This window comes from Pongo abelii, chromosome 2 (genome assembly GCF_028885655.2).
Source record: "Pongo abelii isolate AG06213 chromosome 2, NHGRI_mPonAbe1-v2.0_pri, whole genome shotgun sequence".
In the NCBI taxonomy this organism is placed as follows: Eukaryota; Metazoa; Chordata; class Mammalia; order Primates; family Hominidae; genus Pongo; species Pongo abelii.
Genome location: NC_085928.1, coordinates 193,933,344 through 193,958,439, shown reverse-complemented (window position 1 = coordinate 193,958,439; position 25,096 = coordinate 193,933,344). Strand labels below are relative to the sequence as shown.

The following is a 25,096-nucleotide window of genomic DNA, read 5'->3' as shown; positions in this document are numbered from 1 at the left end:
ACCACTGACGTTTTGGGCCAGATAGTCCATTGTTGTGCAGGGCTGCTTTGTGCACCCCTGGCCTCTAGCCACTAGATACCAGTACAGACAGTCGCTGGCTTACAGCTCAACTTACAGTTTTTTGACTTTATGGTGGTTCCCATACAACCATTCTGTTTTTCACTTTCAGCATAGTATTGAAAAAATTGCATAAGATATTCAACACTTTATTATAAAATAGGCTTTGTGTTAGATGGTTTTGCCCAACTGTAGGCTAATGTAAGGGTTCTGAGCATGTTTAAGGTAGGCTAGGCTAAGCTCTGATATTTTCAATTTACACTGGGTTTATCAGGATGTAAGCCCATAGTAAATTGAGGAGCATCTGTGTACCTCTCCCCCGAGTTGTGACAACCAAAAATGTCTCTAGCTGGGCGCGGTGGCTCAGGCCTGTAATCCCAGCACTTTGGGAGGCTGAGAAGGGCGGATTACCTGCACGGCAAAACCCCGTCTCTACTAAAAATACAAAAAAATTAGCCGGGCATGGTGATGCGTGCCTGTAGTCCCAGCTATTTGGGAGACTGAGGCAGGAGAATCGCTTGAACCCAGGAGACAGAGATTGCAGTGAACTGAGATTGTGCCACCGTGCTCTAGCCTGAGCGACAGAGCAAGACTCTGCCTCAAAAAAAAAAAAAAAAATGTCTCCAGATACTGCCAGATGTCTTCTGGGAGGTTAACTCGCCTCCTGTAGAGAACTATGGAACTAATGTATGGGTGTTTGAATGTATTTGCACAAATAGTCAGCATATTGTGTTGTCTCTGCCTTTGCCTTCAGTACCTGGTTGACTGTGATGAAGTGATCTTCATGAAAGAGGGCTGTATTACGGAAAGAGGCACCCATGAGGAACTGATGAATTTAAATGGTGACTATGCTACCATTTTTAATAACCTGTTGCTGGGAGAGACACCGCCAGTTGAGGTAAGATCTGATGGTGTTTGCGTGTGTCCCCTTCCGTCTCTGCAAGGGAAACACAGCCGGAGTGAGTGATGGAGAGATCTCAGCTGAATCCAGTGTCTGTGTCTTATTAGCAGGGGCCCTGTTTTCTGGTGAACAGACTGCTGTGCCTTAGTTCACATACTGATTCTGCTCTAGGGGAGCAGGATTGTGGGGCTGGTGAGCTGAGGTCTTCTGTCACTGAGAACTTATTAATATGACAATGGCAGGATATGGGCTCAGTGAGGGCAGAGAAGATGTGTGCTGCTGTTCATTCACAGCTTAGTTTCCTAAGCTCCATCCACCTGATTGAAGCATTATGAAGCTCTTTTTTTAAATAAACAAGTGAATAAAGTACCAAGGTAGGGAAATTAAATATTGCATACATTTGAAAGCACTCAGGTCGGGCACTGTGGCTCTTGCCTGTAATCCCAGCATTTTTGGAGGCTGAGGTGGACAGATTGCTTGTGCCCAGGAATTTGACACCAGCTTGGGCAACATAGAGAGAAACCCTGTCTTTACAAAAAAATACAAAAATTAGCCGGGCATGGTGGCAGGCGCCTGTAATCCCAGCTACTTGGGAGGGTAAGGCAGGAGAATCGCTTGAACCCAGGAGGCAGAGGTTGCAGTGAGCTAAGATTGCACCACTGCACTCCAACAGAGTGCAGTGACAGAGCGCGATTCCATCTAAGAAAAAAAAAAAAAGACATAAGAGAAACTTGGAAAGGAGAGCATTAAGTAGTTTCTGTTGTCTCAAGTAGAACCCTGATAGCTGTTTATTGAGTCCCTGTGTGCCCTGTTATAGGCTGTTCTCAGGGGTAGGGGCTGTGCAGGTTGTAACCAGGTGAGAGACGTCATCTCTGTCCTTGAGGGACTCACAGTGTTCTAGGGAAGACCAATGCTTTTATGCTCTTACAAGCACTTAAAAATGTGGCTTAAAACACCACATCACATGTATAGCACTAATGGAGTCCTAAGGGCGAATAGGAGGGTGAGCTTTCCAGGGAGTGTATGTTGCCTCATGAAGAATGGAAGACTTGAATCTATCTGAATGCGGACAACTGTGACTGCGATTGGGACAAGGGGAGGGGCATTCCAAGTGGAGGAACGAGTGTGGACAAAAGTAGAGAAATGGGAAATTGCAGTGTGGTGTAAGGAATGGTGTGAAGTCCAGTGTGGCTTGAGAGTAGGGGCCGTGGACACCAGTGAGATCGAAGAGGAGCTTGCAGGATTAGGGCAGGGCCAGAATATGGAGGTCCTACAGAACCAGGTGGAAAAGCTTATGTTTATCCTGTGGTAGCAGTGGGAAATGATCAGATCTATGGATTTGATTTAGTGATGTGGTAGGCTCAGAGAGAGGAGGAATGGAAATGACCCCATGCCTAATACTTTGGACAACTTGGAATGGACAAGAACAGAATAAAGGTTACTGAGTTTGGAGTTTAGTGATTGGGGAGAGCAAACGTCAGTGGACTAAATTTTAAATCTTAAAAATTTAAGGAGATGAGGAAGTACAAGAAATGAGTATAGGTGACCCTTTTAAGAAGTTGGATGTATCTTTTTTCAGTAATAGCAGTTTAATTGATGATTCCCTAATATGTATCCTGTGGACATTCATCTGGATGGCTAACATGACTGGAGACTTTTTTTTTTTTTTAAATATTATTAGATCAATTCAAAAAAGGAAACCAGTGGTTCACAGAAGAAGTCACAAGACAAGGGTCCTAAAACAGGATCAGTAAAGAAGGAGAAAGCAGTAAAGCCAGAGGAAGGTAATGGCCTTTTTTGAAATTTTTAGATTTGTCATCAAAGTTTATCAGAAATTACTTGTGTAGTAAGTAATTCATGATGTTTGATAGCAGTGTGTGTACAATATAAATACTTGGTCTTACATTTCTGGAAAACAAAGTTCTTATATAATACTGGGAGACCACGAGGCACCTTCTGTTTGCTTAAACAGACCAGGGCAGTAAGAGTCACCTTCAGACCCATGCCTTCTCCTGTGCAGGGTGGGGTCAGGTTTAGGTAATTAGAACTGAATCATCCTGAGTAAGGAAAAATCGAATGGTGGGTACAGGTACACCCTTCCATCCAGTGATTCGCCTCTGCTCATGAAAAGTCCCAACCAAATCAGAGGTGTTCTGGCTCTAAGAATACCTGTGTCCTCAGAAGCACCCGTGTTAGAACAGTAGACTCGTCACCTTGTCCTGACAATATAGCACCAGGACTATGAGTAAGAGTGACAGAGAGGGGTTTTTCCTACTTGGGTTTTCCTGTCCAGAGCCCTTGATCCTGTTTCTTAAGCCCTTTATGTTATCAACAGTAACAAATCTTGAGAGTTAAGGGAAGATATTTGCAATAATGTGGGCATTTTCACCTTTGAATTTTAAGTTGCATGTCAATTTAAATACACACAAACACTGTGTGTGTGTGCATGTGTGTGTGTGTGTACTGTATAGATGTAGACATGTGTGGTCTTGTTTTAATCTCTTTGTTGCTTCACCTCCTTACCTCACCCTTTTGAATCCAGGGACTTTCTTGGGTTTGCCATTGCTTTGGAGACAGAGCCTGTTTCTACTTCCTTATCCTTAAAACTGCAGGAGGTCAGGCACAGGTGGCTTACACCTGTAGTCCCAGTACTTTGGGAGGCTGAGGTGGGAAGATCGCTCGGGCCCAGGAGTTCAGGACCAGCCTGAGCAACATGGCAAGCCCCGCTTCTCTCCAAAAAATATAAAAATTAGCCAAGCATGGTGGCGCATACCTGTAGTCCCAGCTACTTGGGAGGCCGAGGTGAGCCACTGCACTCCAGCCTGGGGGACCAAGTGAGATACTGACCAAAAAAAAAAAAAAAAAAAAAAGAAAGAAAGAAACTGCAGGAGATATTTGGTATTGGGAGTTGATCATCCTGACTTACTGCGTCTTTTATTTCTTTTTTTAAAAGGTATGGGATTTTGAATTCAGGTGTGGTTTATGATACCTTATTGACACACCCCAAAAAACAAACAGCACAGAAGGCTGAGACATTTGTTACTTCTTACCACAGGCAGTAAAAAATCAGAATATCATTAGCAAACATGTTCTTCTGTGCATAGTCACTAACCTGGCTACTCACAACTCTTAAAGTGCTCAAGGCATGAGGGAGGCTTATTCCGAGATTTGTAAACATTATTTGTGTAAAGAGGGAAAAGCCGGGTACTATGCTTAGTACCTGGGTGAGAGGATCATTAGTAACCTAGACCTCAGCGTCATGCGATATACACATGGATCTGCATGTAACATGTAATATACACAGAGATCTGCATGTAACAGATGTGATGTACACATGGATAAGCATGTAACAGGTGTGATGTACACACGGATCTGCATGTAACCGATGTGATATACACACAGATCTGCATGTAACTGATGTGATTTACACACGGATCTGCATGTAACCGATGTGATATACACTTGGAGCTGCATATAACAGATGTGATATACACATGGATCTGCATGTAACCAGTGTGATTTACACATGGATCTGCATGTAACAGATGTGATTTACACACGGATCTGCATGTAACCGATGTGGTATACACACGGATCTGCATGTAACCGATGTGATATACACACGGATCTGCATGTAACAGATGTAATATACACATGGATCTGCATGTAACCAATGTGATTTACACACGGATCTGCATGTAACCGATGTGATATATACACGGATCTGCATGTAACTGATGTGATATACACACGGAGCTGCATGTAACAGATGTGATATACACACGGATCTGCATGTAACAGATGTAATATACACACGGATCTGCATGTAACAGATGTGATGTACACATGGATAAGCATGTAACAGATGTGATATACACATGGAGCTGCATGTAACCGGTATGATATACACATGGATCTGAATGTAACAGATGTAATATACACACGGATCTGCATGTAACCGATGAGATTTACACATGGATCTGCATGTAACCGATGTGATATATACACAGATCTGCATGTAACCGATGTGGTTTACACACGGATCTGCATGTAACCGATGTGATATACACGCAGATCTGCATGTAACCGATGTGATTTACACACGGATCTGCATGTAACCGATGTGATATACACACGGATCTGCATGTAACAGATGTGATATACACACGGATCTGCATGTAACAGATGTAATATACACACAGATCTGCATGTAACCGATGTGATTTACACATGGATCTGCATGTAACCGATGTGATTTACACACGGATCTGCATGTAACTGATGTGATATATACATGGATCTGCATGTAACCGATGTGATTTACACACGGATCTGCATGTAACAGATCTGCAGATGTACTCCCTGAATCTAAAATAAAAGTTCAAAAACAAAACAGGGAAAAGCTTCCTATATAGCTGTTTCTCTTGCAAATGAAAAATTAAATTCTGTGCCCTGCAACTAACTGAATAAATTCTCCTCTAGGCCAAGGGTACCCAATGGAACCTTAAAATCTATTCAGACCATGAAGGGAAGACAATGTTGGACGCGCCTTATTATACTCCCCTGCCTTTAGAGTTCAGGCACACAACTGACGAGTATTAACATTTATACAGAGATCCTAAGACTGACAGAACAGTCTCTTTGTAGCTGTAAGATACCTAATTCCAACCTCACTCTATTAAAATAATAGAGCATCACGGGAGAGATAGCAGGGCTCTGGAAGAAATGCATATTTTGAAATGTCTCTGCAAAGCTGTCTGTTGAAGGGGAACTTCTGCATTAAGGAGAGAATCTCCTTCCTTTACTAGGTCTCTCCAGAGGGTCCGACACCTTTGATAGGAGACATTCACATCTATTCTCTCTGAAATCTGCTACTGGGAGGCTTCATCTACATGACAAGAACCTTGGCGTCCACACCCTGTCCCCCACCACTCCCCCACCACTCAAGCTAATTTCAACTCTTCAGGCAGAGCTTAACCCTTTCAACCAATTGTCAATCAGAAAATCTTTGAATTCACCTTTCACCTGTAAGCTGCACCTCCCTGCCCCACGTTGCCCCACCTTTCCGGATCAAACCAGTGATTACCCCACTTATATTGACTGATGTCCCATGTCTCCCTAAAACATAAAACCAAGCTGTAATCCAACTGCCTTGGGTCTGTTTTCAGGACCTCCCGAGGCTGCATCACTGGTCATGATCCTTAACCTTGGCAAAATTAACTCCTAAATTGATTGAGACCCGTCTCAAGGTACTTTCTGGTTTACATTCTGTATTCTCATATTAGTGTCAAGAATCTGAGTGCACCAGGGAAATCCTCAGGAATATATTTGAACCTTTTCTCTCCTCCAGCAGCCAGCCAGTTACTATGTCCTACTGAATTTACCTCCCGAAACTCCATCCCACCATCACAACCCCAGTTCAGGCCTTTATCATCTCTTACCTACAGTGTTACAGCTGCCTCGTTTTAAACCTGTCTTCCACATGGTCAGCTGCGAGATCTAGTTAAAAACATGAGACCAGCTGGGTGTGGTGGCTCATGCCTGTAATCCCAGCACTTTGGGAGGCTGAAGCGGGCAGATCACCTGAGGTCAGGAGTTCGAGACCAGCCTGGCCAACATGGTGAAACCTCGTCTCTACTAAAAATACAAAAATTAGCCAGGCGTGGTGACGGGCACCTGTAATCCCAGCTACTTGGGAGGCTGAGGCAGGAGAATTGCTTGAACCCGGGAAGGCAGAGGTTGCAGTGAGCCGAGATCACGCCACTGCACTCCAGGCTGGGCGACAGAGTGAGACTCTATCTCAAAAAAAAAAAAAAAAAAAAAACACAAAACATGAGACCAACCAACTTTCCTGCGTGGAGTCTTTCAGTAACCTTCCATTTTCAAATCTTTTTCCTGATAGGGCCCATATAGAAAAGGCTATTTGTGTGGAACACAGGAGGCATGAAAGAGGCTGCTCGCTCCCAGAGGCAGCTGGTGTGGCAATATCAGCCATTCCAGGTCCATCCTAGCCCAATGGAAGTCAGACACACCTGTCACCCTTTCTGTTGAGAAGTTCTTTGTGGGGCCAAAATTCAAAGCCTTTCTTCTGTGACCACAGCCTGCTTAGTCGGCCTCATCTCCTGCCACTCTTTTAAGTGCACATCTGTTCCAGCTGTGCCGAATCACTGTGGTGGTGTGTTTTGCTACCCGTGTGCCTGTGCTCGTGTTGTTGTCTCTGCCTGCTGTCTCTCCTTTCCCCACCCGGTCATCTGTGGCTTACCTTTTGAGAAGCAATACAGAAAGTCTCACCTGAAACGTGCCTGCCAGCCACCCCACACCTAAGCCAAATAGGTCAGGTATACCTCCCAGGGGTTCCCATGCTGCCCTGCGTATAGCTCTATCATCACATTGAGCACATTTTACTATAATTATGTGATTATTGATCTGCCTGTCCTACCAGTCTGTGGTAGGCTCCTCAGCCAGGTCCCTAGGGGTGGGGACCTGGTCTTCATCCTCTTTGCTGCTCCTGGGCTTCATCCTGGGCCTGGTTCATGGTAGGTGCTCAGTAAATGTTAAATAGGTGAATGAATGCTTCTGACGAAGAGGAAATCTAATCTAGAGCCCTGTGAAGCTGCAGGCTCTCCGATTCTGCTGCTCTGCAGGTGACTTAGTTTTGTGGAAATAGTTCTTCCCTTCTGAGTCCATGTTTCTTTTTTCCTTACCTAGGGCAGCTCGTGCAGCTGGAAGAGAAAGGGCAGGGTTCAGTGCCCTGGTCAGTATATGGTGTCTACATCCAGGCTGCTGGGGGCCCCTTGGCATTCCTGGTTATTATGGCCCTTTTCATGCTGAATGTAGGCAGCACCGCCTTCAGCACCTGGTGGTTGAGTTACTGGATCAAGCAAGGAAGCGGGGTAAGATTACTCATAAATGGGAAAGTTCTGTGTCTAAGAATGTGGCTGTTTCTCCCTATTCCCTGGCTATTCTTAGGGAAACCGTTCTAGTTTTCACTTAAAAGAAGCCGTGAAGAGAGATTTTTCCAGGATGAAAAGAGGAGTCCCTAATGTAGCCTCACCAGAAAGAAAAAAGCCCTGACCAACCCACAGGGCAGTAGGGCATGTCAGTAGGACACCTGCAGGCTATCTGCTCTCATCCGTTATGTATTAGTCCATTTTTGCACTGCTATAAAGAAATACCCAAGACTGAGTACTTGATAAAGGAAGGAGCGTTAATTGACTCACAGTTCCACATAACTGGGGAGGCCCCAGGAAACTTACAATCATGGTGGAAGGCAAAGGAGAAGGAGGCACCTTCTTCACAAGGTGGCAGAAGAGAGAGAAGAGAACGTGTGCGGGAGGACATGTCAAACACTTCTAAAACTGTCAGATCTTGTGAGAACTCACTGTCACGACAAGAATAGCATGGGGGAATCCACCCCATGATCCAGTCACCTCCCACAGGGTCCCTTCCTCAACACCTGGGAATTACAATTCAAGATGAGCTTTGGGTGGGGACACAAAGCCAAACCATATCACATTAGAACAGAGAGAAAGAGGGCTAGGTGTGGTGGCTCATGCCTGTAATCCCAGCACTTTGAGAGGCCGAGGCAGGTGGATCACTTGGGGCTAGGAGTTCGAGACCAGCATGGCCAACATGGCAAAACCCTGTCAGTACTAAAAATACAAAAATTAGCTGGGTATGGTGGTGCACACCTGTATCCCAGGTACTTGGGAGGCTGAGGCATGAGAATTGCTTGAACTCAGGAGGCAGAGGGTGCAGTGAGCCATGATTGCGCCACTGCACTCCAGCCTGGGTGACAGAGTGAGACACTGTCTCAAAAAAAAAAAAAAAAAAGAGGTGGACAAAGCCATGACCAGGTCCCAGGGTCGTTATCCTGTACCCTGCCCTGCCCTTGAGCTGAGAATGGCGCTGAGCAGGGGCTCTTGGCAGTCTTTAGGAGTCTTGCCTCATAGAACTTTGGCTCCAAACAGAACACCACTGTGACTCGAGGGAACGAGACCTCGGTGAGTGACAGCATGAAGGACAATCCTCATATGCAGTACTACGCCAGCATCTACGCCCTCTCCATGGCAGTCATGCTGATCCTGAAAGCCATTCGAGGAGTTGTCTTTGTCAAGGTATGCATTGGTGGGTGGTCTCTGCCCTCCTCCCTGGTGACCTGTGGTCAGGCTTCGGTGTGGCGTCTCTCAGTTCATGCTGAGTAGGGGAGCTCCATTAAGCAGGATGGCCCTGGCTGAGATGACTCATATTCCGTTAGCCTCCACCTTTTCTCACTTGCCACCCATCCCTCCTGACCCCTCGCACCTCCCTGCTTTGGGAGTGGATATGCTGCAGAGCGGTTCTCTGGACCAGTAGGAACAGAGCCGTCCCTGGGCCCTGACCACTCTGTGCTCTGCTCCTCAGGGCACACTGCGAGCTTCCTCCCGGCTGCATGACGAGCTTTTCCGAAGGATCCTTCGAAGCCCTATGAAGTTTTTTGACACGACCCCCACAGGGAGGATTCTCAACAGGTTTTCCAAAGACATGGATGAAGGTATTTCTCACTGAGCCTTTTTTTAATACTCTGGAGCTCACTGTGCTTCCAGCCTTCTAGATGATTCTCCAAATGTGCAGATCTGTCTGTCTGTAGATCCTGAGAGCACAGTGGCTGCTGGTGTTTTCACCAGGAACATTGCAACTGCATTTTCTGTCTTGTTTGACCTGAAAATAAATTCAATGAATTGAGTTAATAGAAAGGCTTTGAACAGAGGCATCTGAGATTCTGAAACACACACAGATTTTAAAGCAATGCATTGGTTTCTGGATGCCTACAACCTGGCAGGTTTTCTGGCTGTTGTATGGGCTGTGCCTGCACCAGAACTGAAATACTGTACCCCCACAGTTCAGAGTAACAGTAAAGCCCCTGACATTGACGGGGGGCTTCCTGTGTAGCAAGCAGCGTGCTCAGTGTTTTATGCGTGTTGCCTTAATCCCCTCAGCAGGCCTGTCAGGCGGGTGTTGTTTCACTCCTTGAATAATGAGAAAGCTGCTATCTGGAAAGGTCAAGGAACTGGCCCAAGATCTACAGCTATTGAGTAACAAAGCTGGAAATTGAATCCAGATCTTTTTGACCCCAAAGCTAATGTTTTTAATTGCTGCACTGTAGCTGCCTTCATGGAAGGAGTTTGTTTCAGGCATTGATAGGCCATTGTAAACCTATGGCCAGAGGTAACAAGAAATCAGAACTATCCCTGATACTCGAACTGATGCATAACATGTTCCCATTTCTGCTAAACACACACGCATGTGCTCACACATGAATGGAAAAAAGAAAAGTAAATAATAGCAACATGTCTGGGATTTGCATGAAAATACTTTAGCCAAAAGAAGAAAGGCGGTGGGGTGGGGAGACAGCCAAAAAGAGATGAAAGTTGATAACTGTTGAAGGGTCTGTGCTCTTCCTTTAACTTTTGTGTATGTTTAAAATTTTTTCAAGACAAAAAATGTCTTAAATGTTAACAGCAGTTCGTTGGTATTGGTAAGAATATAGTTTGTGTTTTCTTCTTCACATATTTATTTTCCAAATATTTTAAAATAAGCATATGTTACTTTGTAAAGGGGGAAAATGTTTAAAGCAGTGGGGCAGGAAGGGAACCAAGAAAAGGGAGTGGAGTAAGAGGATTTTCTTGAGACAAAAAAAAAGAAATCAGAGCGTACAGGTTTCTAAATTTTTCTTTGATCAGACTGTTTAAAGACAACATCACAAATTTCAGATAGAGATTTTGTGGAACCTCTTTTTGTTTTTTTCAATTTTCAGTTCCATTTTTCCAGACCGTCTGACACTTGCTCCTTTATTGGTTTCCACAGTTGACGTGCGGCTGCCGTTCCAGGCCGAGATGTTCATCCAGAACGTTATCCTGGTGTTCTTCTGCGTGGGAATGATCGCAGGAGTCTTCCCGTGGTTCCTTGTGGCAGTGGGGCCCCTTGTCATCCTCTTTTCAGTCCTGCACATTGTCTCCAGGTAAATAGGAAGCGTTCATGTCTGCTGGGGCCACGGAGAAGCCTGAGTTGCTGGGCAGCTGCTGTGACACGGAGCTCATTCTCTCTCCAGGGTCCTGATTCGGGAGCTGAAGCGTCTAGACAATATCACGCAGTCACCTTTCCTCTCCCACATCACGTCCAGCATACAGGGCCTTGCCACCATCCACGCCTACAATAAAGGGCAGGAGTTTCTGCACAGGTTTGTCCTGATGGGGGCTAGAGGCCTCAAAGGGGAGTCAGCATCCCAGTGTTTGATACTTGTCTGGGAGGCTCTTCAAGGCCAGAGATGGGGATTATAAAGCTCGTTACCAAGGGTATTCATGATTTAATGGAATAATCTCTGATTAAAATCCAATTGCTTGGCGGGACTCCTTTCTGAGCAAGTGAGAAAACAAAAATACAGATTTGGGCTGCGTGTGGCGTCACGTGCCTATAGTCACAGCTACTCAGGAGGCTGAGGCTGGAGGATGGCTTGAGCCTAGGTGTTCAAGTCCAGCCTGGGCAATATAGTGGACCCCATCTCAAAACAAAATACAAGGAACAAACCCCACAGATTAGGAGTCTATTGGCCTTGGTCCTGAAAAGCTATATTTCATAGAGTTTTGCTTTTTCTTTTAAGTAGTAAAAGGTAGTCATGACATTTGAGTAGATTTTATTTAAGCATCGAGTATTGTTTATTTGTGAAACTTATGTACATTGTCATTGTGGAGCTTTGTATTAATAAGAGATTGGAACTAACTTAAATGTCCTTCAATATAGGACAGGTTGAATAAGCTATGGTATATCCATAGAGTACTATGTGGCCCTTAAAAAGAATGAGGCAACTCTATAGGTACTGATAGGAAATGATCTCCAGCATATATTAGTGAAAGAGTAGGGTACAGATGTGTGTATTAATACATTGTATGCTACCTTTGAGTATGTGTTTTTATGTATAACATTTAGAATATCAGCCTGGGTACAGTGGCTCCCGCCTGTAATCCCAGCACTTTGGGAGGCCGAGGTGGGCGGATCGCCTGAGGTCGGGAGTTCGAGACCAGCCTGGCCAACATGGTGGAACCTTGTCTCTACTAAAAATACAAAAAAATTAACCAGGCGTGGTGGCAGGCACCTATAATCCAGCTACTCGGGAGGCTGAGGCAGGAGAATCACCTGAACCCGGGAGACAAAGGTTTCAGTGAGGCCAGACCACGCCGTTGCACTCCAGCCTGGGTGACAAGAGCGAGACTCCGTCTCAAAAAAATAAAAATAAAAATTTAGAATATCTCTGAAAGGATTAAAAAAAAAAACCTGTTAGTTGCCCCTGGAAGGGAGAACTGGGTAGCTGGAAGATGGGAAGGAGATAGACTTGACCTTTCATGGTAAACCTTTTGTAACTTTTAAATTTTCTATTCTGTATATATGTTGCCTATTGCAAAAGTTGGGCAATTATTTTTAGAGAGAAAACTTAGAATAGAAAGTTTAGAAAAAATTATTTTCAAAATGTTAAATGATTCAGAAAAATAATTCCTAAATTTTAAGTGGAAAGGCAAGTGAAATGTACTAAATACGTACATGTGTATATACGTACACACAGTAAATGTCAGTGCATTGAAAAAAACTGCTGGGAGGAAATGCAGTGGAATATCAACTCTGGTTTTAACAGGGTGATGAGATTACTGGAATTTTACACTTTCCTATTTTTATTGCATTTTTAAAATTTTCTCTAAAGATTACATATTTTATTGGAAAGAGGAAAAGCGATTTTTCAAAGCAAAGCACATCTGTGCAGCAAAACTTCCTGCTCTGGAGTTCTAGTTGTACATGGTGCACGGAGCCTTCAGAGGGGTCTGGTCTGCTCTCTGGGACCCTCCTGATGGCCGTGCCATGCTCCTTCAGTAGCAGTAAACGTTGCCTGAGTCCCTTTTGCTGTGGTTTAGCTCGCTTCTCCTGGTGTTTGGCTCCATAGCTGGGGAACAAGTGCCATTCTGCACGGTGGCGGTGTGTGCACACACTTATGGTGTTCCCATATTCACTCTGAGTTTCTTTTCCCTCGCCTTGAACCATTTCTGCTGTTGGCGTTTGTAACCTTTCTTTCTTTCAGAAAATGCCCTCCGACCTAAGATATTTTTCTAAAGTTTAACACAAGCCTCTTTATTCAGTCTCTTTTCCCATGCTTACTCTGTGCTGAGGTAGATGTTTTTCCCTAACATCTTTAATAGGATTTTTTTCTTTTGTTTTTAAAGAGTAACTAAGATTAGAAAAACTTAATGTCCTCCTATGCGTGTGGCCTAGAATACCTCCAGAATTCCTAGAATACCCTCCTGGAGTTTCCGGGGCATTCTCTCAGAAACAGGAAGTATTTAAACACGTGCCCTCCATCATGTGATTCACTGAAGCTTTGACCATGCACGGGGTTGTGTGGTACTTTCTTTGCCCATTAGGTGTTGTCTTTCTCACAGGTACCAGGAGCTGCTGGATGACAACCAAGCTCCTTTTTTCTTGTTTACGTGTGCGATGCGGTGGCTGGCTGTGCGGCTGGACCTCATCAGCATCGCCCTCATCACCACCACGGGGCTGATGATCGTTCTCATGCATGGGCAGATTCCCCCAGCCTATGCAGGTCTCGCCATCTCTTATGCTGTCCAGGTCAGTCTCTGGGATAGGAGCATCGTCTTTGCTTGTTTGAGCCCTTCCTGTGCTGACGTAAAAGAGGGATGATTGTGGTGGGCTCTACCCTGAGCCATTATTTCACCTCTGGACCCCTAGAGTTGCTCATGGTCTAATTTGACCGTAACAATCTGGATTTGACTGGAGCAGGTAGGGATAGGAGAGAGGTAAGTGTGGAATCCAGGAATAAAGGAATTGAACTCTGTTGCATGTGTGTAAGAAGTAAATGCTGTTTTCTTCAAAAAGAAATATGATCTCGAAAATAGTTTCTTAATTGTGGGTTTCTGTGTTCACCACCATTTCATCTCTGGCCTCTTTCTAGTCTTCTAAGAAATGTTATAGACTCAGTATGCTTCTTACGTGCGTTTTCTTTTCAGGGCCCTGATTTTCCCAATACTGTTATATACATAAACCCTTCTGGCCCCTAGGGATGATTGAGGGCCTTCAAATAGCTCAGAGAATAGTTGAGAACTTGAGCACTGACTAGATATTTTAAGATGTTGAGTGATTTTTATTACCCTCTAAAATAATGGTATTGGAATTATGTTTTTAAGGAGTCTATATTTTAGAGAGGTACAAGCTGAAATATTTGGATGAAATAAGCTATCTGCGATTTGCTTCCAAATAATATGGGGGGTGGGGGTAGGAATGGAAGGGAATACAGATGAAACAACATTGACTGTAAGTTGATCATTTTTACGGTAGAGTTTTGGTACCTGGGAGTTCATTATACTACTCTTTCTATTCTTGTGTGTTTGACATTTTTCTGTATCGAACAGATAAAAATAAATAAGTAGTAAAAGGAACCCCAGAGATATGTGTCTTCACAGATACCCCAAGATGTCCAGCCACATTTTGCAATTTACTTGACAATTGGTTGGGGAAGACAATGCATTATATAGACTGTTTTTAGACTCCCCAGTCTGTGGCGCACAGGGGCTGCAGACTCACTCATTTCCCAGCATTATGTGTCTGATTTGACTTTCCTGGAAGCATTCTTACTAGTTGCTCATAGGTTGATATCTCCATTTGTTGTGACTCCTACAAACAGGCTCAGATACAAGTAGGAAGTCCAGAAGTGAATCAGTTGCAGATATGTGTTATTGGAAATGTAAAGATGGATAGAAAGGCTTTGGGTACAAGAAAGTGGTTCCAGCAGTGCCATAATACTGCCCGCATTCACTGAGCATTGCAGTTGATGGGGTAACAGGTGTGTCTTAAAAGCTAAGAGAATGACTAGGTCCCTAAGACCAACCAGCTGCTGCGTGTGCTCAGTTCTTAGTGGTCCTCTAGATGAAGGAAGTTCTCCAGCATTGGCCTGGCGTGTATTGATGATGAATTATCTCTTTGATTGTTGTTTTCCATTATCAGTTAACGGGGCTGTTCCAGTTTACGGTCAGACTGGCATCCGAAACAGAAGCTCGATTCACCTCGGTGGAGAGGATCAATCACTACATTAAGGTCAGACTGCTGTAGGCCTTTTACCGTGATCTGACTCCTCTTGGAGTCAGTTTACCCTTTGCTGCCTCAGCTGGGTGTACAAGGAGGAGGCTTGTGTTCTCTGCCTATCTAATCCCACAGAATCTCCAGCAATCTCTCCACCATGCTTGGAATGGGAAAGAGATTACCGTAAGAGTTTCTAAGTATATTTGTAAATTATGTCGAGCTGAGAACTTCATTGGCTAATTTCCAGAATGTTCAGAACCTTGTCAGTTCAGCTTAACTGACTAATGGAGCATTTTCCTTACACTGTTTAAAACCATGTATTGTTTTAATTCTTACTATAGTCCAGTTGTTCTTAATCAGGGATGGCCATCAGGACCCCCTACTGAGCTTTTGGCAGGACAAACGTGGCCTCATCTCTGGATTCTGTTGCACTGGATTGGGGTGGGACCCAGGCTTCTATAGTTTGAAAAGCTCCATAGCTAATTCTAAACTGCTCTCCCAACTTACAAACGAGTAAATTTAATTGATACCAGAGTATCCAGCTCTTCTCACCTTTCCCCAGGAACCCCTTCCGTCTCGCCGTGGGTGGCAGGCATCTTGCTGCTGTCCTAACTGGAACTCTTAAAGCAATTTCCTACAGGGATGTCTTAATCCATTTCACACGGCTGTAAAGAACTACCTGAGATTGGGTAATTTATGAAGAAAAGAGGTTTAAGTCACTCACAGTTCCGCAGGCTTAACAGGAGGCTGGAAGGCCTCAGGAAACTTACAATCATAGCGAAAGGTGAAGGGGAAACAAGCACATCTTCCCATGGCAGAGCAGGAGAGAGAGAGAAGGGGGAAGTGCCACACACTTTCAAACAACCAGATCTCCTGAGAACTCACTGTCACAGGAACAGCAAGGGGGAGGTCCGCCCCCCTGATTCAGTCATCTGCCACCAGGCCTCACCCCTGACACATGGGGATTATTATACAATTCGAGATGAGATTTGGGTGGGAACACAGAGCCAAACCATATCAAGGGGTGTCCAATCATTTGGCTTCCCAGGGCCACATCGGAAGAAGAATTGTCTCAGGCCACACATAAAATAATACTAACGATAGCTGATGAGCTTAAAAAAAAAGATTGCAAAAAAAAAAAGTCTCACAATGTGTTAAGAAAGTTTACGAATTTGTGTTGGGCCACATTCAAAGCTGTCCTGGGCTGCATATGGCCCAAGGGCTGTAGATTGGACAACTTTGCTTATAAAGAAGCAGCATTGTGAGTAGTTAGATTCTCAAATTGAACTCAATTCTTAAGAGTTATCTATTTTGTTGAACTGCTGTGAGACTTTACAAGCATCTGTGTCATTGTTTATATGTGAAGAGTATATTCTGAGTTCCCAACACTTGACTTTGAAACATAGTTTTGAAAAGTTAACTTTTTTCTTTTTTTCCTTTTTTTATTTATTTTTTATTTTTTATTTATCTATTTATTTTTTTTTGAGAGAGGGTCTTAATTGTCACCCAGGCTTGAGTGCAGTGGCGTGAATACGGCTCAGTCCAGCCTCGATCTCCCAGGCTCAAGTGATCCTCCCACCTCAGCCCCCCAAGTAACTGGGACTACAGGCATGCGCCACTAGGCTGAGCTCATTTTTGTATTTTTTGTAGAGATGGGTTTCGCCATGTTGCCCAGCCTGGTCTCAAACTCCTGGGCTCAAGCGATCTGCCTCTGCCTCCACCTCCCAAAATGCTGGGATTATAGACAGGAGCCATAGTGTCTGGCCTGAAAAATTCCTCTTTCAGTTGGGAACTGAGTGTATGTAAACTGGATTTTCTAATAGAGACGTGCTTCACTGATTTGTTTTCACAGTGAGCCTCATTAGTGGTGGAATATTTCTTAAGCTCACAAATGAATAACTTTCTTATTCTCAGAAAGGATGGCAGGTGGCTGCCCAGTGTATCTAGTAATAGCTCTTCTTTAATGTTTAGAAATTAGCCTCTTTGCACACTGTCCTGGTGTGTAGATGACCCGTGTGTGTACATATGTGCAGTGTTTGAGTTAATGTTATGGTTGGTGAGAACCTTATGCTGGAGAGGTTAGGATTACGGTCAGTGGTGGTACAAAGTGGACCCTGCTGAAACTGGTCACATTTCAGAGGCCTGCCCTCCCACTGAATGTCCCAACACAGAGTCCTTCCAGCTTGGAGTTTTAGACTTTAGGCTTAACGCCCCAGAGTGCTACAGTCTTTGGCCCTTGCTTCCCCCATAAGGCTGTATACTCCATGGCCAATTGCCAGAGAGTTTTAAAAGATCATGAGATATGATAATTTTTGATGGCAAAAATTACCCAAGCAGTTATGTCACAGCATTTTGAGTTGGAATAGATTCTCAAGATCATCTAATCCAGTCTCCACAATTTGCAGATAAGAAACTAAGATGCAGAAGAAGTGGTGATCTGTCCAGGTCACACAGTGGCAAAATTAGAATTAGAGTCTGTGTCTCCTGGATTGACCAAGACATGCCAGAATGCCAGGATCCAATTAGATGTTCAGTAAATATTGGTTTTCTTCCTTTGGATTTAAGCCAATGGTTATCAAATGGTAGAATCCTATCTCAAAGAATTTCAGTAAAAACTGCTGTGGTGGAGGGGTGGAAGGCCTCATGTCTGCCCTTGTTGGTTTTCCTTTGGCCTCCAAGGCAGCTTTGTGGAATAGTTCCTTGAGACAAAAGGTAGTCTGAACACCACTTCCCTCCCCAGGCTGCTGCTAGTAGCCATGACACTTAGTAGCCATTGTGCTCTGTCTCTGTCTAGTTTAGTGATGATAAGCATTTACTTCCAAGGGATTCTTTCCTAGCAAGGTGACAGGGTGGCAGCTACCTCTGTGTGGCTACTATGGTTGTCCTGGTTTTATTTGTCTGTGACAAAGCCTGCAGCTCCCCAAGAATCTGTGGTCAGTCTGAACCGGCCACCCTTGTCTCCCCAGACTCTGTCCTTGGAAGCACCTGCCAGAATTAAGAACAAGGCTCCCTCCCCTGACTGGCCCCAGGAGGGAGAGGTGACCTTCGAGAACGCAGAGATGAGGTACCGAGAAAACCTCCCTCTCGTCCTAAAGAAAGTATCCTTCACGATCAAACCTAAAGAGAAGATTGGCATTGTGGGGCGGACAGGATCAGGTAAGGATGTGCAAAGCCTTCTTTGAATCCATTGGAACTTAGCAGTTTATGAAATATCACTTTCATCCCTTTAAACCGGATCCTTGTTTGTTTGATAAGCGATTAGTGTCTCAGCCCCCTACTGAAACCAATTTTCTAGGTTTATCGTTGACCCTGCTTTGATGACATTGAGTGCTTTTCCCAGTCATAAATGTGCACATTCTCAGTGCAGAACACTGGGGCACACAGCCAAGGGTACGAAAGAAGAGCAGCACCCACAACTCTGCTACCCAGAGAGAAGCACTGGTAACATTTTGGTAGCTATCTTGTTAGGCTTCCTCTAGTAATATGTAGGTTTACAAAAATGAGGTCATTGACACATGCTGTTTCGTGGCCTTCTTTTAAAACTATCAGTAGGCCGGGCGCAGTGGCTCATGCCTGTAATCCCAGCACTTTGGGAGGGCGAGGCGGGTGGATCACCTGAGGAGTTCAACACCAGCCAGAACAACATGATGCGACCCCGTCTCTACTAAAAGTCCAAAATTAGCCAGGTGTGGTGGTGCATGCCTGTAATCCCAGCTACTTGGGAGGCTGAGGCAGGAGAATGGCATGAACCCGGGAGGCAGAGGTTGCAGTGAGCCGAGATCACACCACTACACTCCAACCTGGGTGACAGAGCGAGACTCCGTCTCAAAAAAAAAAAGAAAAGAAATGTGTAACTGTAGATCCTTTAGATTTCTAGGGTCAGGACTTGAGTAATTTACTTCTTTTTTTTTTGAGACAAAGTCTCGCTCTGTTGCCAGGCTGCAGTGCAGTGGCGCGATCTCAGCTCACTGTAACCTCCACCTCCCAGGTTCAAGCGATTCTCCTGCCTCAGCCTCTCGCGTAGCTGGGACTACAGGGGCGCCAGCTAATTTTTTTGTATTTTTAGTAGAGACAGGGTTTCACCATGTTGGCCAGGATGGTCTCGATCTCCTGACCTCGTGATCCACCCGCCTCAGCCTCCGAAAGTGCTGGGATTACAGGTGTGAGCCATTGCACCCGGCCCCTTTTTTCTCACTTTTGCTCCTGAATAGCATTCCAAAGACTGAACTTGTCTTCTTTTACTGTCCTTTTTATCCCTGTATAAGACGTATCTTTGATTCAGTTTTCATTAGCTTTCTAGGCTACATGCTTCTTTGGCATCAAAACTCTTCTAGCTTTTTTCTTTGCCATTAAAAAAAAAAAAAAAAAAACCTTTTATCTTTTCTGGCCAATTTATTTTAAAGAACTTTCTAAGGAAGAAAAGGAAAAAGCCATTTCTTGCTTTCTGTTTCTGTTTGAGGGAATTAGTTCATGTCAAAACAAGACATTGCTCCAGGTCTTTCATGCTGGAAGGGAATCTTTAGCCAAGCAGGGTGACTGTCCCCAAGCCTTTTTACTGTTCTCTCCCTTGAGCCCCTCTGCTGCGTTGGTCCCCAGGGGTACACGGCTCCCCTGAAAGCTGACTGATGTTCGTTGTTATGATTTCCCTTTAACACAGGTGAGATAGGCCAAAACAGGCACCACAACTTCATTAAACAGTAGTTAGTGACAGAAGAGAAACAAGAAAACATAGTGGCCAGGCGCGGTGGCTCACGCCTGTAATCCCAGCACTCTGGGAGGCCAAGGTGGGTGGATCACCTGAGGTCAGGAGTTCAAGACCAGCCTGGCCAACATGGTGAAACCCCGTCTCTACTAAAAATACAAAAAGTTAGCCGGGCGTGGTGGTGGATGCCTGTAATTCCAGCTACTCGGGAGGCTGAAGCAGGAGAATCTCTTGAATCCGGGAGGTGGAGATTGCAGTGAGCTGAGATTGCGCCATTGCCCTCCAGCCTGAGCAACAAGAACGAAACTCCATCTCAAAAAAAAAAAATAATAATAACCTGATTTACACTCCGGTTCTAACAGAGCTTCTTCCAGGTTTCACGGGAAACTTGGAAACTCTCCTGTGGTCATGTCAGTCAAGGACACCATCTTGAGGACTTCACTGCTGCCTTTCTTCCCAGCACATTCCATCAGTGCAAAGGTAGTCAGATTCAGAGGACTCTAAAGTCTTCCAGTCCAGGTGGTCCAAACCTAGGCACCTTTTGTTAAAGTGGAACAACTTGACTCATTGTTTCGGGCACCATTCCTTCCTTAGCTTAGATTTTAAAGCCCTGCCTCTGCCCAGAGGGAATGTCTCCTCCCCTCCTATCTGGGAAAGGGGCCAGTAACTGAGTCCCCTAACACTGAACAGAATCATTCATTTCTTTTTTTTTTTTTTTTGAGACAGAGTCTCTGTCTGTCGCCCAGGCTAGAGTGCAGTGGTGCGATCTCGGCTCTGCAGTAGCTGGGATTACAGGCGCATGCCACCATGCCCAGCTATTTTTTTTTGTGTGTGTATTTTTTAGTAGAGACAGGGTTTTGCCACATTTGCCAGGCTGGTCTCAAACTCCTGGCTTCAAGTAATCCATCCACCTTGGCCTCCCAAAGTGCTGGGATTACAGATGTGAACCACTGCGCCCACCAGCCTGGAGTCACTCATTTCTAGGAGGAGAACTATCCTGCTAGACGGACCAGGTTTCCTAACTCGTTTCTGGTAGAAGGATGTGAAGATTGTTGCATTAGGAAGACGGGTCCTAATACACTCTCCTAATACAGCTTTTTCCAAGTTTTCTGGGCGTTACTTCTTCCAAGTTTTATGGGTGTTTTTCAGGTTCCCATTAGGCTGTTAGACAGAGGTATGCCCAGGGGGTAGATCCCGACAGTGGGGTTGTGGCTTTAGACACTGGGGCAAGGCAAGCTGTTTGCGCCCTCCATGAGTGCTGAAGAGACAGCATCGTGGTGATCTCGATGAGGCCCTCACAAGAGGTCTTTCATGACATGATGGCAAGAAAAAGGTTGGAGGGTCAAGAACCAGGCATTCAGCCAAGGAAAAGTGATTCAACAGCTAAAACACTGTAGTTCTAAATCTAAACCATGGAACCAAGTTGCAGAAAGGTAGACAGGACTATGGCAAACTTCTTTTCTTTTTGGCTCTGTAGAGAAAGCACCTTTTAAATGTTTATATCCTTTGACACAGTAATTTCAGTTCTAAGATTCTTTCCCAAGGAAATCGTCTGAGGTGGCAGTAAAGTTTCAGCACTAAGATAATAGGACATAACGTTATTATAAGTTTTACATAAACTAAATGTTGACCCTTAGAGGGCTGGCTGAACAAGAATACATGCACATGATGGAATGCAACCACTAAAATTTTATCTTGAAAATTTTTTTAAAAGATGGTTGACTGAGTGTTATACAATGCTTTTGTTTTGTTTTGTTTGAAACAGAGTCTCGTTCTATTGCCCAGGCTGGAGGGCAATGATGCGATCTTGGCTCACTGCAACCTCCACCTCCAGGTTCAAGCGATTCTCCTGCCTTAGCTTCCCGAGTACCTGGGATTACAGGCATGCGCCACCTTGCCCGGCTAATTTTTGTATTTATAGTAGAGACAGGGTTTCACCATGTTGGCCAGGTTGGTCTTGAACTCCTGACCTCAGGTGATCTGCCCGCCTTAGCCTCCCAAAGTGCTGGGATTACAGGCATGAGCCACCGCGCCCGGCCAATGCAGTGTTAAATGAAAAAAGCAATTACAATATTGCATTTCTGATATGATCTCAACTCTGAGGAAAGACTGAAAGGAAGTGTGCCTAAAATGATAGAAGTGAGATTGTGGGAGATTGATGATGTCATCTCATATTACTTATGTAAACTTTTCAAATGAAGATTCGGTTAACCTGTTCTGCTGATTACTGTAATAACACTGATCCCCCAAACCTGCTTCTCTGCCATAGTTTCCTATCACAGTAGGGCCATTGACAGCTACTCATTGAGTCGAGGCAAAACCTCCTTCCCGTATGTGTTTATTTATCCCTGGAACTTCTTCCATTCCCCAGCTGCTGCTGTGGCAACAGGAGGCCTTGTCTTAGTCTCTCTCTCAGCCCTAATAAGGGGGTAGGGAGAAAAAAGACATCTTGTCCTCTGGTTTGCCCCTCAACTGCTTGCTGTAAGATCTCTGTTCTCCTAAGTTTGCCTAAGAAGCATTCAGCTCTGTGCACCTGTTCCTAAGGTGACCAGGAGGCATTTGTCCATTTTACTCTCATGAAAATGGAATGGTCGGCCAGGCGCGGTGGCTCATGCCTGTAATCCCAGCACTTTGGGAGGCCGAGGTGGGCAGATCACGAGATCAGGAGTTTGAGACCAACCTGGCCAATATGGTGAAACCCCTTCTCTACTAAAAATACAAAAATTATCTGGGCATGGTGGCGCACGCCTGTAGTCCCAGCTACTTGAGAGGCTGAGGCAGAAGAATCACTTGAACCCAGGAGGCAGAGTTTGCAGTGAGCCAAGATCGTGCCACTGCACTCCAGCCTGGGCAACAGAGCAAGACTCTGTCTCAAAAAAACTGAAAATGGAATGGTCCCTTCCCTTCCTTCTCAGGCTGAAGCTGTGTAATTTGAAGGTGTCTGCCTGGTATCTCAGGAAAGTTAATCGCATTTTTCTATCATTTTATACATTATCTCAGTTAATCAGTTGAAATAACAACTGAATAGAAATAGAAAAATAGTTGGCATTGCCCTGAGGCTAAACCAGCATTGTCCTCACAGACTTTGCTAACAGCTCCTCTCTCACATGTCTTCTGACTCATCAGGGAAGTCCTCGCTGGGGATGGCCCTCTTCCGTCTGGTGGAGTTATCTGGAGGCTGCATCAAGATTGATGGAGTGAGAATCAGTGATATTGGCCTTGCCGACCTCCGAAGCAAGCTCTCCATCATTCCTCAAGAGCCGGTGCTGTTCAGTGGCACTGTCAGGTGAGGACCTGAGCACCTGCATGCCTCGTGCGTCACTTAGAGGCCAGATGGGCATGTGGGACCACACGATGCTAGCACTGCCCCCTGGGACCATGAGCTCGCCATCTGTAGTCTGGTGCTTTTCCCACTGCACCATGTGCTTGCTGGTGCAGAAAGGAGAGCACCACTCACAACGCCACTTGGTTGACTGAAGGGGGCAGGGAGGCCTGCAGCACAGCGCTGAAGAGGCCAGAGAGGTCTGGGCCCAGAGCTCTGCTCCGTGACTTTGGACAAGTTATTTAACCACTCCTGCGCCTGTTTCCTCACCCATAAGATGGGGATGCTTTAAAGACCTGTTGCTGTGAAGGTTGAATAAGTTCATGTAAATTATATAAGCACAGGGCCTGGCAAATGGTGGCTGCTGTCATCAGCCTCATCAACATCATCCTCATCTGCCCCCAACTCCATTCTGTCATCTCTCCTAGGTGCTCTGAAAGTTGCAGTTTTTTTGTTTTGTTTGTTTGAGATGGAGTCTCACTCTGTTACCCAGGCTGAAGTGCAGTGGCACGATCTTGGCTCACGGCAACCTCCGCCTCCTGGGTTCAAGTGATTCTCCTGCCACAGCCTCCCGAATAGCTGGGATTACAGGCACCCTCCCCCAGGCCCAGCTAATTTTTGTATTTTTAGTAGAGATGAGGTTTCTCCATGTTGGCCAGGCTGGTCTTGAACTCCTGACCTCAAGTGATCCACCCGCTTCGGCCTCCCAAGGTGCTGGGATTACAGGCGTGAGCCACTGCACCCGGCCAAAAGTTCCAGTTCCAATGGTGGCTTTCAGGCATTATTACTACTCATGTTATTTCATTTTCTAGTATCTTCCCCTACCTTTGATACTCTGGAATTATGTCACCTTTTGAAATCTGCCAGGATGCCAGAGATAAAATCCTTCTTCTTGGCCTATTGAAACAGACCAAGGAGAAAGCATCACATTATCTTTCCTAAGCTTACCTGTTCCTACCTTTAGCCTTAAGCTTCGGCCTCCTGAAAACAGTGGATTTCCATCATTTGTGTCCCTGTCCATTAAAAAATCATTCTGGCCCGGTGTGGTGGCTCACGCCTGTAATCCCAGCACTTTGGGAGGCCAAGGCGGGCGGATCACAAGGTCAGGAGATCAAGACCATCCTGGCTAACACGGTGAAACCCCATCTCTACTAAAAAATACAAAAAATTAGCTGGGCGTGGTGGTGGGCGCCTGTAGTCCCAGCTACTTGGGAGGCTGAGGCAGGAGAATGGTGTGAACTCGGGAGGCGGAGCTTGCAGTGAGCCGAGATTGTGCCACTGTACTCTAGCCAGGGTGACAGAGCGAGACTCCTTCTAAAAAAAAAAAATCATTCTAAAAGTAATTTTTAGCAGTTTTCAGAAAAATTGGTACCAACCTAATTTCAAATAATCATAGGCAGTGTTCAGACTTGTTTTAAAACTATCCCTTCCACCTTCGGAAATGGCATTTTGAACTCAAGGAACTTTGGTAGATATCTTAGTCTGCTCAGGCTGCTGTATATAACAACATACCATAGACTGGGTGACTTAAACAACAGAAATTTATTTCTCTTAGTTCTGGAGGCTGGGAAGGCTGGGATGGGTGTCTGCTAAGGACCCTCTTCCTGGTTTGCAGATGGCTGTCTTGTTCTGTCCTCACGTGGCCTTTCCTTGGTGTGTGCCTGTGGTGCCTGCCCGCGGAAAGGAAAGCTCTTGTGTCTCCGCTTCTTGAGGCCCCACCCTCATGATCTCATCTAAACCTAATCCCCTCCTTACGGTCCCACCTCCAAATACCATCACATTGGGGTCAGTGTTTCAATAGCTTAATTCTAGGGGCACACAAACCTGTAGTCCATAGCAGTAAATCAGCAGAGTTCTCACCTGCGTTTGTGTAGAGTCAACACCCTAGGGTATGTTTATTTTGGTATTTCTGTAATTGAATCTGGATAGCATGCACTGTATCTGTGGTTGATAATAAACCATTCTCTTTGGGTATTGAGGTAATAAGGTCAGACAAGCA

General features: G+C 45.1%; 1 protein-coding gene across 5 annotated transcripts in view; it reads left to right on the top strand.

The window, feature by feature from the left end:
- ABCC5 (ATP binding cassette subfamily C member 5) overlaps positions 1–25,096 on the top strand; it is a 96,656-nt gene that overhangs the window by 55,239 nt on the left and 16,321 nt on the right. For 2 of the 5 annotated variants that reach the window (XM_024244709.3, XM_024244708.3), the window contains exons 16-26: positions 812–955; positions 2,640–2,742; positions 7,667–7,851; positions 8,929–9,075; positions 9,362–9,491; positions 10,805–10,958; positions 11,049–11,177; positions 13,420–13,606; positions 14,999–15,088; positions 18,040–18,229; positions 22,902–23,061. In XM_024244709.3, the coding sequence (XP_024100477.2) occupies positions 812–955; positions 2,640–2,742; positions 7,667–7,851; positions 8,929–9,075; positions 9,362–9,491; positions 10,805–10,958; positions 11,049–11,177; positions 13,420–13,606; positions 14,999–15,088; positions 18,040–18,229; positions 22,902–23,061 (1,619 nt within the window). Of the gene's footprint in view, positions 1–811; positions 956–2,639; positions 2,743–7,666; positions 7,852–8,928; positions 9,076–9,361; positions 9,492–10,804; positions 10,959–11,048; positions 11,178–13,419; positions 13,607–14,998; positions 15,089–18,039; positions 18,230–20,149; positions 20,388–22,901; positions 23,062–25,096 lie in introns of those variants that run through there. The other 3 variants (XM_063722367.1, XM_054553066.2, XM_063722368.1) reach the window with 2 other exon arrangements.